This window comes from Salmo trutta, chromosome 9 (assembly GCF_901001165.1).
Source record: "Salmo trutta chromosome 9, fSalTru1.1, whole genome shotgun sequence".
Lineage (NCBI taxonomy): Eukaryota > Metazoa > Chordata > Actinopteri > Salmoniformes > Salmonidae > Salmo > Salmo trutta.
This window is the reverse complement of record NC_042965.1, coordinates 31,473,800-31,487,655: the sequence shown is the minus strand read 5'-3', so window position 1 is coordinate 31,487,655 and position 13,856 is coordinate 31,473,800. Positions and strand designations below refer to the sequence as shown.

The 13,856-nt window shown below is 41.6% G+C and overlaps 1 protein-coding gene across 2 annotated transcripts; it reads right to left on the bottom strand.

Moving 5' to 3' along the window:
- Positions 1 to 848: 848 nt before the first annotated feature.
- LOC115200402 (testosterone 17-beta-dehydrogenase 3) lies at positions 849 to 13,469 on the bottom strand. 2 transcript variants are annotated; one of them, XM_029763453.1, is made up of 11 exons: positions 13,213 to 13,469; positions 5,276 to 5,322; positions 3,410 to 3,485; positions 3,167 to 3,274; positions 2,645 to 2,712; positions 2,455 to 2,499; positions 2,133 to 2,182; positions 1,877 to 1,958; positions 1,647 to 1,712; positions 1,181 to 1,330; positions 849 to 1,075 (listed from the first exon to the last, which is right to left on the bottom strand). In XM_029763453.1, exons 1-11 carry the CDS (start codon positions 13,361 to 13,363, stop codon positions 980 to 982), a joined length of 939 nt encoding a protein of 312 aa, XP_029619313.1. In that variant the 5' UTR covers positions 13,364 to 13,469; the 3' UTR covers positions 849 to 979. The 2 variants fall into 2 exon arrangements, with proteins under 2 accessions (XP_029619313.1, XP_029619314.1); XM_029763454.1 differs by having other exon boundaries at positions 2,148 to 2,182.
- Between the last annotated feature and the right edge of the window lie 387 nt (positions 13,470 to 13,856).

Here is a 13,856-nt window from a genome sequence, read left to right as displayed (position 1 = left end):
GCGTCCTGTCTTCATGGCACGCGCAAACACGAATTTCCAAGACTGTGTCCCTGTACTAAAACTGATATTTCTTCTTCATTTTTGAAGTTACAAGCCTGACACCTTGAACATAGACTCCTGACATCATGTGGAAGCCATAGGAATTGCATCCAGGGAGCTAATTTTCAAAAAAACCTCGTGCTTGCCATTCTGAGGATGGTCTCTCAAAACAAAGAAATGTCTGATTGGTTTTTCTTTGGATTTTCTCCTACCATATCTATTGTGTTATATTCTCCTACATAATTTTTACATTTCTACAAACTTCAAAGTGTTGTCTTTCCAATGGTACCAAGTATATGCATATCCTGGCTTCAGGGCCTGAGCTACAGGCAGTTTACTTTGGGCACGTCATTCAGGCGGAAATTGAGAAAAAAGGGGCCTAACCCTAAGAAGTTTTAATTTGAAGTGACAAAGTGTAATTAATAACTTTGGCATGCTCAAAGGGATATTCAATATCTGCTTTTTTATTTTTACCCATTGACAATAGGTGCCCTTCTTTGCGAGGCATTGGAAAGCCTCCCTGGTCTTTCTGGTTGAATCTGTGTTTTGAAATTCACTGCTCGACTGAAACTTACAGACAATTGTATGTGTGGGGTACAGAGATGAGGTAGTTATTCAACAATCATGTTAAACATTATTATTGAGCACAGAGTGAGTCCATGCAACTTATTGACTTGTTAAGGACATTTTTACTCATGAACTTATTTAGGCTTGCCATAACAAAGGGGTTGAATACCTATTGACTCAAGAAATTTCAGCTTTTAATTTTTATTCATTTGTAAAAATGTCTAAAAACATTATGGGCCATTTACACAATCTCAATTTAATCAATTTCAGGCCGTAACACAACAAAATGTGGAAAAAGTCAAGGGGTGCTATACTTTCTGAAAGCACAGTATATGATGATAAAATAGTGTATGTGTTGCAAGTGATCTATCACCTATTTCCCCAGTCTTTTCTTCACATACTCCAGTAGACTGTCCTGCATGCTCTCACTATGGAGGATCTGCTTGGGAACAGTCTTTACCATCCAACCCTGCAGGAGAGAGAGAGGCAAGTGGCATGGTTTCAGTGATGGCACTGACTATACACTGTAAACACTTCTCCTTTCCATATCTGTAAATGTTCTCATGTATTTTACCAGTACTGTGTGACAGATGCTGCCGTAGGTCTTGTCCCCGGCTAGGAGGTACTCCAGGGACGACCTGACAAAGTCCTCCGCTGTCAGGGTCACCATGTTGGGCTTCTGGTAGCCCGTCATGGGGGTGGACACGCCAAATGGAGCCACTGCCTGTGAGACAGAGATACAGGAAAGATAAATAGAGTAAATCAGACAAATAGAGCAGACAAAGTCAGAGGTCAGTTCCATTTCAATTCAGTCAAGTGAATTCAACTTCCAATTGAAAAGTGCCATTTATTTCCCTTGAGTACTTTTTTAAATGATTGATTTAGCTAGAATTTCAATTCACCTGCTAAACTGACTGAATTTCTATAGAATTGACCCCAGCTCAGTCAGTGCACATACGGATCATTTGAGCACCCTTCCCCCTTTTCATATGAATGTAAAATAGATCCATGCACACTGATGCTTAGATGTATCACTGCACCTGTATCATGACTCCTTTAGCTTTATATTCAGCCTGCAGACCTTGAGAGAACCTCTCCACAAACACCTGGACAAAGACCGACACATAGAAACGTTGAAATCACTTTGATTATTTGTTACACAAACTACTAATTCCAGAATCATTTTTCAACAACTTACTGATCATCCTGTACTTAAATTAAGCTAAGTGAAGCAATTTCAAAATGAAAGACAGAGCAGATCTGTACTAGCCTTTGATGCACAGTACATGGTGTATATGGGGGAAGGAACACTGGCCACACCAGAGGAGATGTTCACGATCATTCCCTTCCCTCTGTAAGGACATAAGAGAATATACATCCAAATACATGGCTCTGGTCAGGACTACTCAAGCTCTACTCCTAACATTCATCAACATATGTTCATCAAGCAATTAACAGACCATTTCAGTAAACTAGACTTTTGATTAATTGACAGTGTGAAGTCTCAATATTATATTGAGGAAAACCTCTCTCCAAAACACCTTATCTCCATCCCTGGCAGGACTATTTGGCACATCTGTGGGATAAAGTATAAGACAAGTCCGTTAAAAACAAGAAGACACCTAAAGTGATACCCATAGACTTCCACTCATTGCGCTAACGCTACTTAGCATTGGCCCGTGAAACAACCTATAACTTCCCTCATACTGCACACAGAGACATAAAAATGGTATCCAAGAGTTCATCTGACTCTGGGGAAGTAGATAAAGGGCGTCATTGCCAACATCCTGAGTTATACCTTTTAAGCATAAACACCTGATGGAATTCAATATCAGTAGGTCTACCCACCTTGACCAAGGCTTTCACATTGCAGTTGATCACTTCAGTAATTTTCTGGAAGGAAAAAAAATACAATAGTGAAGTATGTTTCCCTTTCCTTGTCTTCCGTCTCCCACCAGGTAACATCAATGTAGGTGAGAAGACATGTGAGGTACGAGGACAGGCTAATAGATAACCAATAGTGTCTGTCTCCTCTCACCTGTTCCAGGTCTTTAGTCTGCAGGAACTTGCAGGGAATATGACTGGGTAGAATCCCCACGTTATTCACTGTGTGGATTGGATGTTAACTTTCATTGGCATTAGATAGACCATTTTTGGAGATCATTATTTCTCCTTGTTTTATTTATAATACTATACTTAAGCAATAAGTCCCAAGGAGGTGTGGTATATGGCCAGTGAACCTTGGCTTAGGGCTGTTCTGAATGCACAATGCAACACGGAGTACCTTGATACAGCCGTTAGCTGTGGTATATTGGCCATATACCACAAACCCTTATTGTGCCTTATTGCTATTAAAACCGGTTACCAACGTAATTAGAACCGTAAAAATATATATATTTTTTGTCATAGCCGTGGAATTTAGTCTGATATACCATGACTTTCAGCCAATCAGCATTTAGAGCTCAAACCACCCCGTTTATAATCTCATTTTTAACATTTACAATAAATACAACTGAATTACACGACATACTGCACTTATAAAAATCTGAAAACCACGTACCTAATACACCAATATTTAAGCCTTTCAGCTTCGCCTCAATGCACTCGTACATGTCATCCTCAGTGAAGTCGGCTACGATCACTTTCACTTTCTGACCCGTGGTTTCTTCTGTGAAAGAGCAATGTCACAGAATGAAGATCAATAGATACGTCATTGATCCCATTGACCTAACATCTAAACAGTCCCCAATGACAATGTTGCTCATCCCAGAACAAGAAGAAGAAGGATGTTAGTTCCACCCACCTATCTCCAGTGCCACCCGATCCAGTTTGTCCTTGGTTCTGCTCAGGATCACCACGTTCAGCCCACGTCCTGCCAGCTGCACAAGTGGGATTGAACCACAGGAGTTAGTGATAGATAGACAGGTAGAGTTGAACCACAGGAGTTAGAGATGAAACGACAGGTAGGGTTGAACCACAGGAGTTAGTGATGGACAGACAGGTAGGGTTGAACCACAGGAGTTAGTGATGGAACAACAGGTAGTTTGAACCACAGGAGTTAGTGATGGACAGACAGGTAGGGTTGAACCACAGGAGTTAGTGATGGAACAACAGGTAGGGTTGAACCACAGGAGTTAGTGATGGACAGACAGGTAGGGTTGAACCACAGGAGTTAGTGATGGACAGACAGGTAGGGTTGAACCACAGGAGTTAGTGATGGAACAACAGGTAGGGTTGAACCCCAGGAGTTAGTGATGGACAGACAGGTAGGGTTGAACCTCAGGAGTTAGTGATGGACAGACAGGTAGTTTTGAACCACAGGAGTTAGTGATGGACAGACAGGTAGGGTTGAACCGCAGGAGTTTGTGATGAAACAACAGGTAGGGTTGAACCGCAGGAGTTAGTGATGGACAGACAGGTAGAGTTGAACCGCAGGAGTTAGTGATGGACAGACAGGTAGGGTTGAACCACAGGAGTTAGTGATGGACAGACAGGTAGGGTTGAACCACAGGAGTTAGTGATGGACAGACAGGTAGGGTTGAACCGCAGGAGTTTGTGATGAAACAACAGGTAGGGTTGAACCGCAGGAGTTAGTGATGGACAGACAGGTAGGTTTGAACCGCAGGAGTTAGTGATGGACAGACAGGTAGGGTTGAACCACAGGAGTTAGTGATGGACAGACAGGTAGGGTTGAACCACAGGAGTTAGTGATGGACAGACAGGTAGGGTTGAACCGCAGGAGTTTGTGATGAAACAACAGGTAGGGTTGAACCGCAGGAGTTAGTGATGGACAGACAGGTAGGGTTGAACCACAGGAGTTAGTGATGGACAGACAGGTAGGGTTGAACCACAGGAGTTAGTGATGGAACAACAGGTAGGATTGAACCACAGGAGTTAGTGATGGACAGACAGGTAGGGTTGAACCGCAGGAGTTAGTGATGGACAGACAGGTAGGGTTGAACCACAGGAGTTAGTGATGGACAGACAGGTAGGGTTGAACCGCAGGAGTTTGTGATGAAACAACAGGTAGGGTTGAACCGCAGGAGTTAGTGATGGACAGACAGGTAGGTTTGAACCGCAGGAGTTAGTGATGGACAGACAGGTAGGGTTGAACCACAGGAGTTAGTGATGAAACAACAGGTAGGGTTGAACCACAGGAGTTAGTGATGAAACAACAGGTAGGGTTGAACCACAGGAGTTAGTGATGGAACGACAGGTAGGGTTTAACCGCAGGAGTTAGTGATGGAACGACAGGTAGAGTTGAATTACAGGAGTTAGTGATGTAACGACAGGTAGAGTTGAACCACAGGAGTTAGTGATGGACAGACAGGCAGGGTTGAACCACCGGAGTTAGTGATGGACAGACAGGTAGGGTTGAACCACAGGAGTTAGTGATGGACAGACAGGCAGGGTTGAACCACCGGAGTTAGTGATGGACAGACAGGTAGGATTGACCACCAAAGTTAGTGATGGACAGACAGGTAGGGTTGAACCGCAGGAGTTAGTGATGGACAGACAGGTAGAGTTGAACCACAGGAGTTAGTGATGGACAGGTGGGATTGAACCACAGGAGTTAGTGATGGACAGACAGGTAGCTTCAAACCGTAGGAGATAGTGATGGACAGGTGGGATGTCACAGGCATCATCAGAAACAACAATGGGAACTTACTTCAAAGGCATATGCCCTCCCTATTCCGTCTGACCCACCAGTGACCACTGCAACAGAGGAAGATGGGATAGGATGTCACTGGAAAATCTCTTTCCACATAGCTGATAGAAGTAACCAGGCAGTAACATTTCCCACCAGCACAGGCTTCATTCACCACAGCATGGGTGTACTGCTCCACTTAGAACTTCCCTTTCCTCTTCCCTCTCCTCTTCTGCAGACAATAAAAATAGGAATTTTCTTCTGTGTTTGTTTGCATGTGCTATCTTGTCCTGACACAGTGTACTCATATACATACAGCGTGTTCCTCAGTTCTGATAAAAGGACCGCAAGGACAGAGAACCAACAGGAGATCAGTCTCTGTGTGTTTAATTTGACCTTTGTCCTGATGCGTCTGATTTCTGTTCACGCACACACACATACGCACACATACACGCACACACATGCAGTATGTACTCATTCTAGAACTGTCTGTGTGTTTTATAGCACTGTCAGATGTTTGACATTATACAATGGGTGTGTCTAATGCTGAATGCTGATTGGTTAAAACTGCATTCCAGCTGGTGTCTATTCCACAAGTTACCACCGGCTAAATCTACAACGTTAAATGCCTATTTACTCTGTTCCATCTGACTGCAATCCACTGTCTCATCAGCCCAGCCAGGCACCTTATAAACTTGATCTCCACTATAAAAAACATCTAGACATTATCTCACATTTGTTTTAGACTAACATTTAGTTTTCAACAGCAGAGATTTGTACAAACCTTGCTTTCTGTCTCTCTGACACTTAATAAAACATTGTTTCAATATTTAAATTTGATCTCCAGCTGTCCCATAGTAATGAACGTGTCGGGTTCGGGACGAGAGAGAGACAGGCAGGCAGAGTTTCTCAGCCAGTTGAAGTCATGAATCAGCTGGCATCATTTTTCTGGATATTTACAAAGAAATGTCAATTTGAAAAAAGGTGAAACGAAGAGCAGCTAGTTTGCAGTCTTTCCAGCTTCAGTTTGAGGTTATTGTGTTAGCTGTGTTGTTGGCTAGCTCCTCTGAACAACAGTGTCCTGACGAGAGAGCACATGTTCTATGCCAGGCGAAATCGTGCTTCATTAGCTCATTGTTATGGATGTATCCAAATAAACGTCACTAGAAAACAGCTTAAACTATTATTCTGGCTGCACTGTTTGACGTGACTGTAAGTTAGCCATAGTTGGCTATCTAGCAAGCAAGGGATAAGAACGTTGTCAGCCAGTACAGCAATGGAACATTTAGAATGAACGTCTGGGTTGCATCCATAGGTAAAGAACAAAAAGACTGAACAACTGGGTCGCATCTCTGGCAACCGAACCGATAGAACGAATGACCAGCTGGCTTGGGTAGCAACCCTAGATTTGTGTCGGAAATATATATTTTGGAAATATTAAATAGTATGGATAAATTAATCAAAATGTTGGTAACCCGTTGTATAAATGTGATAATGCCCTCGAAGCCGGTGTTTGGTGAATATATTGGCCCGGTTTGCCGGCCCGAGACTAAGTTTTGCCAGCTTCTCAGGCATTATCACTTAAGTAGAACTCTCTCCAAATAGAATTCAGGGTGAATTGTGTTGGGCAACTAAGCAAAACACTATAATTTCAGATTTGGACTATTAATTTTTATACAGTGTCATGCTAGCAGTGTCATGCTAGCAAAAGAGATACATTACTTTCATAAACTGCAGAATTAATTTGGAGTGTTTTCTATATTGCTGCGGTATTTGCAGTCCAGTGTTTATTTCTCTGTGGTCCCAGTAACAAACTCATCCATACTTTCTGACCATGAGGCAGTGCCTGGCTTGAAGAGCGAACAAATGCCTCGGTAAACCAACAGGCCAGAAGAATCTCGTTGTTTGTGTTTGTCTAATGCAATTCACTAATTGTATATGCTTGGGAACACACACACACACACACACACACACACACACACACACACACACACACACACACACACACACACACACACACACACACACACACACACACACACACACACACACACACACACACACACACACACACACACACACAGTGATAGTGAACATAAAAGTTCAGAATAGCAACTCCAGCCTTCGAGAACCTTCGAACCAAACTCTACCACAGAAGCCCTGGTATGTTCCACTCTGAGGGGAAGGGAGGGATGTTAAGGGAGCATTGGTTATTGACATTAATATAACAAAGGCAGCAGTATCTTAACGGAACTGAGTGGTCTTAGGGCTGTCCAAGCTAGCCTGTGTGTCTTTCTCCCTCAGTAGCTAGCTGAAGTATATCCAGTCTCCTCTGAATGTACAATGTCCAGACTGTCTGTTTTCCTCCTCTTGACTCCTGTCTTCTCCTGCATTGCTTCAGGGCAGAGAGATGAAGCAAGAACAAATGCAAAGCACATCTTGACACACCAGAAACTTCCCACAGAGGAAGAATTAGAAACAACACGGTATGGGATACTGAAGGCTACACAAACACACACAACAAAAAAAACACACACTGAAGGCTACACAAACACACACATACACACACACACACACACTCTAACCAAACATGTCACAAACACTCAAAAAGGCTTGATAGTGAAAGGAAAGGGAGGAAGAGAAACAAACGTATGTTCATTTGATTTCAAATGAGCTTGAAAGACTCCTCCAGGTTAAGGAGAAGGAAGAGGATAATACGCTCCGGAACATACTGTTCTAATTACTTTTTTCCCCCTGTGTGGATTGGAATGGAATAGAAGCAGAGCTTGGGAAAAGGGAGGTGGTCAGGCTGCGTATTGTTGGTCCTTTATGGGGAAAGAGAACACCACAGTTTATAGCACTGTGGGAGGCAGAACACACTCAAAGGAGGAGAAGAGGACTTAGTAACACACGTTGACTGCTCCCTCAGGACCACAGGACTAGTTGTGTGTGTCCCTGTGTGTTGGCGTGTATGTATTTTGATTGCGTAGCCCTCAATGTCCCATACCGTGTGGTATAATATTAGGTCAGTCAGGATATGATCTTTTAGGAAACTGACTCGGAGACTTTCAGCCACTCCCATAGAGGGCCTGATAAGTCTGACTATATAAGTCTGACTATATACAGTGCCTTCAGAAAGTATTCACATCCTTTCCACATTTTGTTGTGTTACAGACTGATTTTTTTTTATGGATTCAATTTAGATCACTGGCCTGCACACAATACCCATGATGTCAAAGTGAAATTATGTTTTTCAAAATAAATCAAAAATGAAAAGCTGAAATGTCTTGAATCAATAAGTATACAACCCTTTTGTTATGGCAAGCCTAAATAAATTCAGTAGTAAACATTTGCTTAACAAGTCACATAATATGTTTCATTGACTCACTCTGTGTGCAATAATAGTGTTTAACATGATTTCGGTGTTAAACATAATTTTAAAATGATCTCATCTACATTTGAGGTTGGAAGTTTACATACACCTTAGCCAAATACATTTAAACTCCGTTTTTCACAATTCCTGACATTTAATTCCAGTAAAAGTTCCCTGTTTTAGGTCAGTTAGGATCACCACTTTATTTTAAGCATGTGAAATGTCAGAATAATAGTACAGATAATTATTTATTTCCGCAGGTGTAACTGAGTCAGGTTTGTAGGCCTCCTTGCTCGCACCCGCTTTTTCAGCTCTGCCCACAAACCTTCTATAGGACAAGGTCAGGGCTTTGTGATGGCCACTCCAATACCTTGACTTTGTTGTCCTTAAGCCATTTTGCACAACTTTGGAAGTATGCTTGGGGTCATTGTCCATTTGGAAGACAATTTTGCAACCAAGCTTTAACTTCCTGGCAGATGTCTTGAGATGTTGCTTCAATATAGCCACATAATTTTCCTACCTCATGATGCCATCTATTTTGTGAAGTGCACCAGTCCCTCCTGCAGCAAAGCACCCCCACAACATGATGCTGCCACCCCCGTGCTTCATGGTTGGGATGGTGTTCTTCGGCTTGCAAGTGTCCCCCTTTTTCCACCAAACATAATGATGGTCATTATGGCCAAACAGTTCTATTTTTGTTTCATCAGACCAGAGAACATTTCTCCAAAAAGTACGATCTTTGTCCCCATGTGCAATTACAAACCGTAGTCTGGCTTTTTTATGGCGGTTTTGGAGCAGTGGCCTCTTCCATGCTGAGCGGCCTTTCAGGTTATGTCGATATAGGACTCGTTTTACTGTGGATATAGATACTTTTGCACCTGTTTCCTCCAGCATCTTCACAAGGTTCTTTGGTGCGAAAAGTGCAAATCAATCCCAGAACAACAGCAAAGTACATTCATCTCTAGGAGACAGAAGACTTCCTGAGCGGTAGGACAGCTATGTGGTCCCATGGTGTTTATACTTGCGTACTATTGTTTGTACAGATGAACGTGGTACCTTAAGGCATTTGGAAATTGCTCCCAAGGATGAACCAGACTTGTGGAGGTCTACCATTTTTTTCTGAGGTCTTGGCTGATTTCTTTCGATTTTTCCATGATGTCAAGCAAAGAGGCACTGAGTTTGAAGGTAGGTCTTGAAATACATCCACAGGTACACCTCCAATTGACTCAAATGATGTCAATTAGCCTATCAGAAGCTTTTAATGCCATGACATAATTTTCTGGAATTTTCCAAGCTGTTTAAAAGGCACAGTCAACTTAGTGTATGTAAACTTCTGACCCACTGGAATTGTGATACAGTGAATTATAAGTGAAATAATCTGTCTGTAAACAATTGTTGGAAAAATTACTTGTGTCATGCACAAAGTAGATGTCCTAACCGACTTGCCAAAACTATAGTTTGTTAACAAGAAATTTGTGGAGTGGTTGAAAAACAAGTTTTAATGACTCCAACCTAAGTGTATGTAAACTTCTGACTTCAACTGTATCAGATTTGGGCCGAAAGCTTAAATTCTTGTTAATCTAATGTCACTGTCCAATTTACAGTAGCTATTACAGTGAAAGATTACCATGCTATTGTTTGAGGAGAGTGCACAATTACTTCACAATACAAACCTATTTGACAGAGTGAAAAGAAGGAAGGCTGTACACAATATACATTTTTAAAATCATGCACTAAAGTAATACTGCAAATCATGTGGCAAAGAAATTAACTTTTAAATTAAGCGTTATGTTTTGGGAAAATCCAACACAACACATCACTAAGTACCACTGTTCGCTTGAAATATATGGCAAGACTTGAAAATGGCTGTATAGCAATGATCAACAACCAACTTGACAGAGCATGAAGAATTTAAAAAATTATAATGTTAAATATTGTACAATCCAGGTGTGCAAAACTCTTAGAGATTTACCCAGAAAAACTCACAGCTGTAATCTCTGCCAAATGTTATTCTAACATGTATTGACTCACAGGGTTGAACAATTATCTAATCAAGATAGTGTTTTCTTTTTCATATTTATTATTACAAATCTTAGAATTTTTCTTCCACTTTGACATTACAGAGTAGTGTGTGTAGATTGTTGACGAAAAAATAACAATTAAATCCTTTTTAATCCCGCTTTGTAACACAACAAAATGTCAAAAAAGTAAAGGGGTGTGAATACTTCCTGAAGGCGCTGTAAGTCTGACTATGTAAATCAAAAAAAAAATGGTGCATGCATATGTATTCACCCCCTTTGCTATGAAGCCCCTACATAAGATCGGGTGCAACCAATTACCATCAGAAGTCACATAATTAGCTAAATAAAGTCCACCTGTGTGCAATCTAAGTGTCACATGATCTGTAACATAATCTCGGTATATATACACCTGTTCTGAAAGGCCCCAGAGTCTGCAACACCACTAAGCAAGGGGCACCACCAAGCAAGTGACACAATGATTACCAAGGAGCTCTCCAAACAGGTCAAGGACAAAGTTGTGGAGAAGTACAGATCAGGGTTGGGCTATAAAAAAATATATCCAAAACTTTGAACATCCCACGGACCACCATTAAATCCATTATTTTTAAAAATTGAAAGAATATGGCACCACAACAAACCTGCCAAGAGAGGGCCGCCCACCAAATCTCACGGACCAGGCAAGGAGGGCATTAATCAGAGAGGCAACAAAGAGACCGAAGATGACCCTGAAGGAGCTGCAAAGCTCCACAGTGGAGATTGGAGTATCTGTCCATAGGACCACTTTAAGCCGTACACTCCACAGAGCTGGGCTTTACGGAAGAGTGGCCAGAAAAAAGCCATTGCATAAAGAGAAAAATAAGCAAACACATTTGGTGTTTGCCAAAAGGCATGTGGGAGACTCCCCAAACATATGGAAGAAAGTACTCTGGTCAGATGAGACAAAAATTTAGCTTTTTGGCCATCAATGAAAACGCTATGTCTGGTGCAAACCCAACCCCTCTCATCACCCCCAAAGCACCATCCCCACAGTGAAGCATGGTGGTGTCAGCATCATGCTGCCATCGGCATCTCAATCCAATTGAGAATCTGTGGTAAGATTGCTGTACACCAGCGGAACCCATCCAACTTGAAGAAGCTGGAGCAGTTTTGCCTTGAAGAATGGGCAAAAATCCTAGTGGCTAGATGTGCCAAGCTTAAATAGACATACCCCAAGAGACTTGCAGCTGTAATTGCTGCAAAAGATGGTTCTACAAAGTATTGACTTTGGGTGGGTGAATAGTTATGCACGCTCAGGTTTTCTGTTTTTTTTCGTGTTATTTCTTGTTTGTTTCACAATAAAAATAATTTTGCATCTTCAAAGTGGTAGGCATGTTGTGTAAATCAAATGATACAAACCCCCCAAAAATCTGTGACATTAAAATGGCATTGATAGCTGTGTCATGACATTGATAGTTATGGCATGACATTGATAGTTATGGCATGACATTGATAGTTGTGTTAAAAACAACTTTAATTCACTCACCAAAACTCCCCTCTATTCTTTATTAATTAAAGGGACAATCAGCAGTAGAAACAATAACAAAGTGTAATCCCCGCCCCTGTTTCAGTAAAAAGCTGACGGAACAAATCAAAATCAAATCAAATCAAATTTTATTAGTCACATGCGCCAAATAAAACAGTGAGGAACCTTACACCTTACAGCTGATCTTACAGCTGAAGAAATGTAACCACTCTCAAATTCATAGACAGAGCTATGGATACAAGAACTGACCATCCATGATATCAACATTTTAGTTTTAACTATGTTTTGAGGCTATATAGTGTTTGTTTACGTTTACTTTATTTACAAACATTGGCTTATAAAATGCGTATCTTTTAGGTTCTGATGGGGTATGACCGTAGAACTAAACTCATGAGGCATTTAGAAGTTATATTCTTCAAGAATCAATGGGTGAATATTATTAATTTATAATATAAGTCCAAAAATTGATACAGCAACTGCTGATTGTCCCTTTAAAATCTCCTAACTGAACCACTGGGCTGTGAATGACCTTACAGTGTTCCCCAGGCACCCAGACATTTAATGATCTGGGGAAAAAATGAATGGGTTTAATCTGGGTCCAGATGGAACTCGTTGCCCTTCAGTATAATTTGCACAGTGAGATCACACTGTGACCACAAGTTGCCACACTTCTTTACATCAAGTGCAATACCTTAGAGCCAGCTAGTCAGAGGTTTGATGCCACAGGGTGTTACAGGGAAAGGCATTCAAGTATAACATTTTCATATAAATGTTTAACCACTTCATGAGACATTACTTACAGATGATTCTTCCTAATTACTTACTTATACAATAACTTACTTTCGCCTCCAATGGCAATATTCAGTGAACACACACACACACACACACACACACACACACACACACACACACACACACACACACACACACACACACACACACACACACACACACACACACACACACACACACACACACACACACCCCACAAGTATAGTTAAACATGTCAACACACACACATAAACACACACTCAGAGCTTACCTGCCCACTCTCCCATGGATGTAAAGAAGGACTCTGGCTGCGGGAACCAAACTCTGGGATGAAACATCTTAGCGAAGCGGACCATTTTCACTCCATAAAAGACAATGACTGCAGTGCCAAGAGAGACAAAAAACACCTCCATGAAATCCATAGCACACAGACTAGCCCTTTAGAACTGCCTGTCTGCCTGACACTACAAACTCTGACTCAGTCTGCTTTGACCACACTACAGCTCCTCAGCCAGAAATACACACTGGGGAATGACCGGGGAATAGGCAATCCATAGCCCCTCCTCCACACACACACACACACACACACACACACACACACACACACACACACACACACACACACACACACACACACACACACACACACACACACACACACTGAAGGCTACATAAACAATACACACAAACAAACAAACAAACAAACACACACACACACACAAGGCCACACAAAAACATACACCAAATTAAATCCAATCAGATCAAGCTACAGCTTCCATTTCAGTTTTGGACAAAACGGAGAACTTGTCAGATGTAGTCTCTACCTCTCTGTATCAAATTCAGAATGTTTAATGACTTAATGTAGAAAGGCTCTCATGCATTTCCTCACAGCTAAATCAAGACGACTTACTTTTG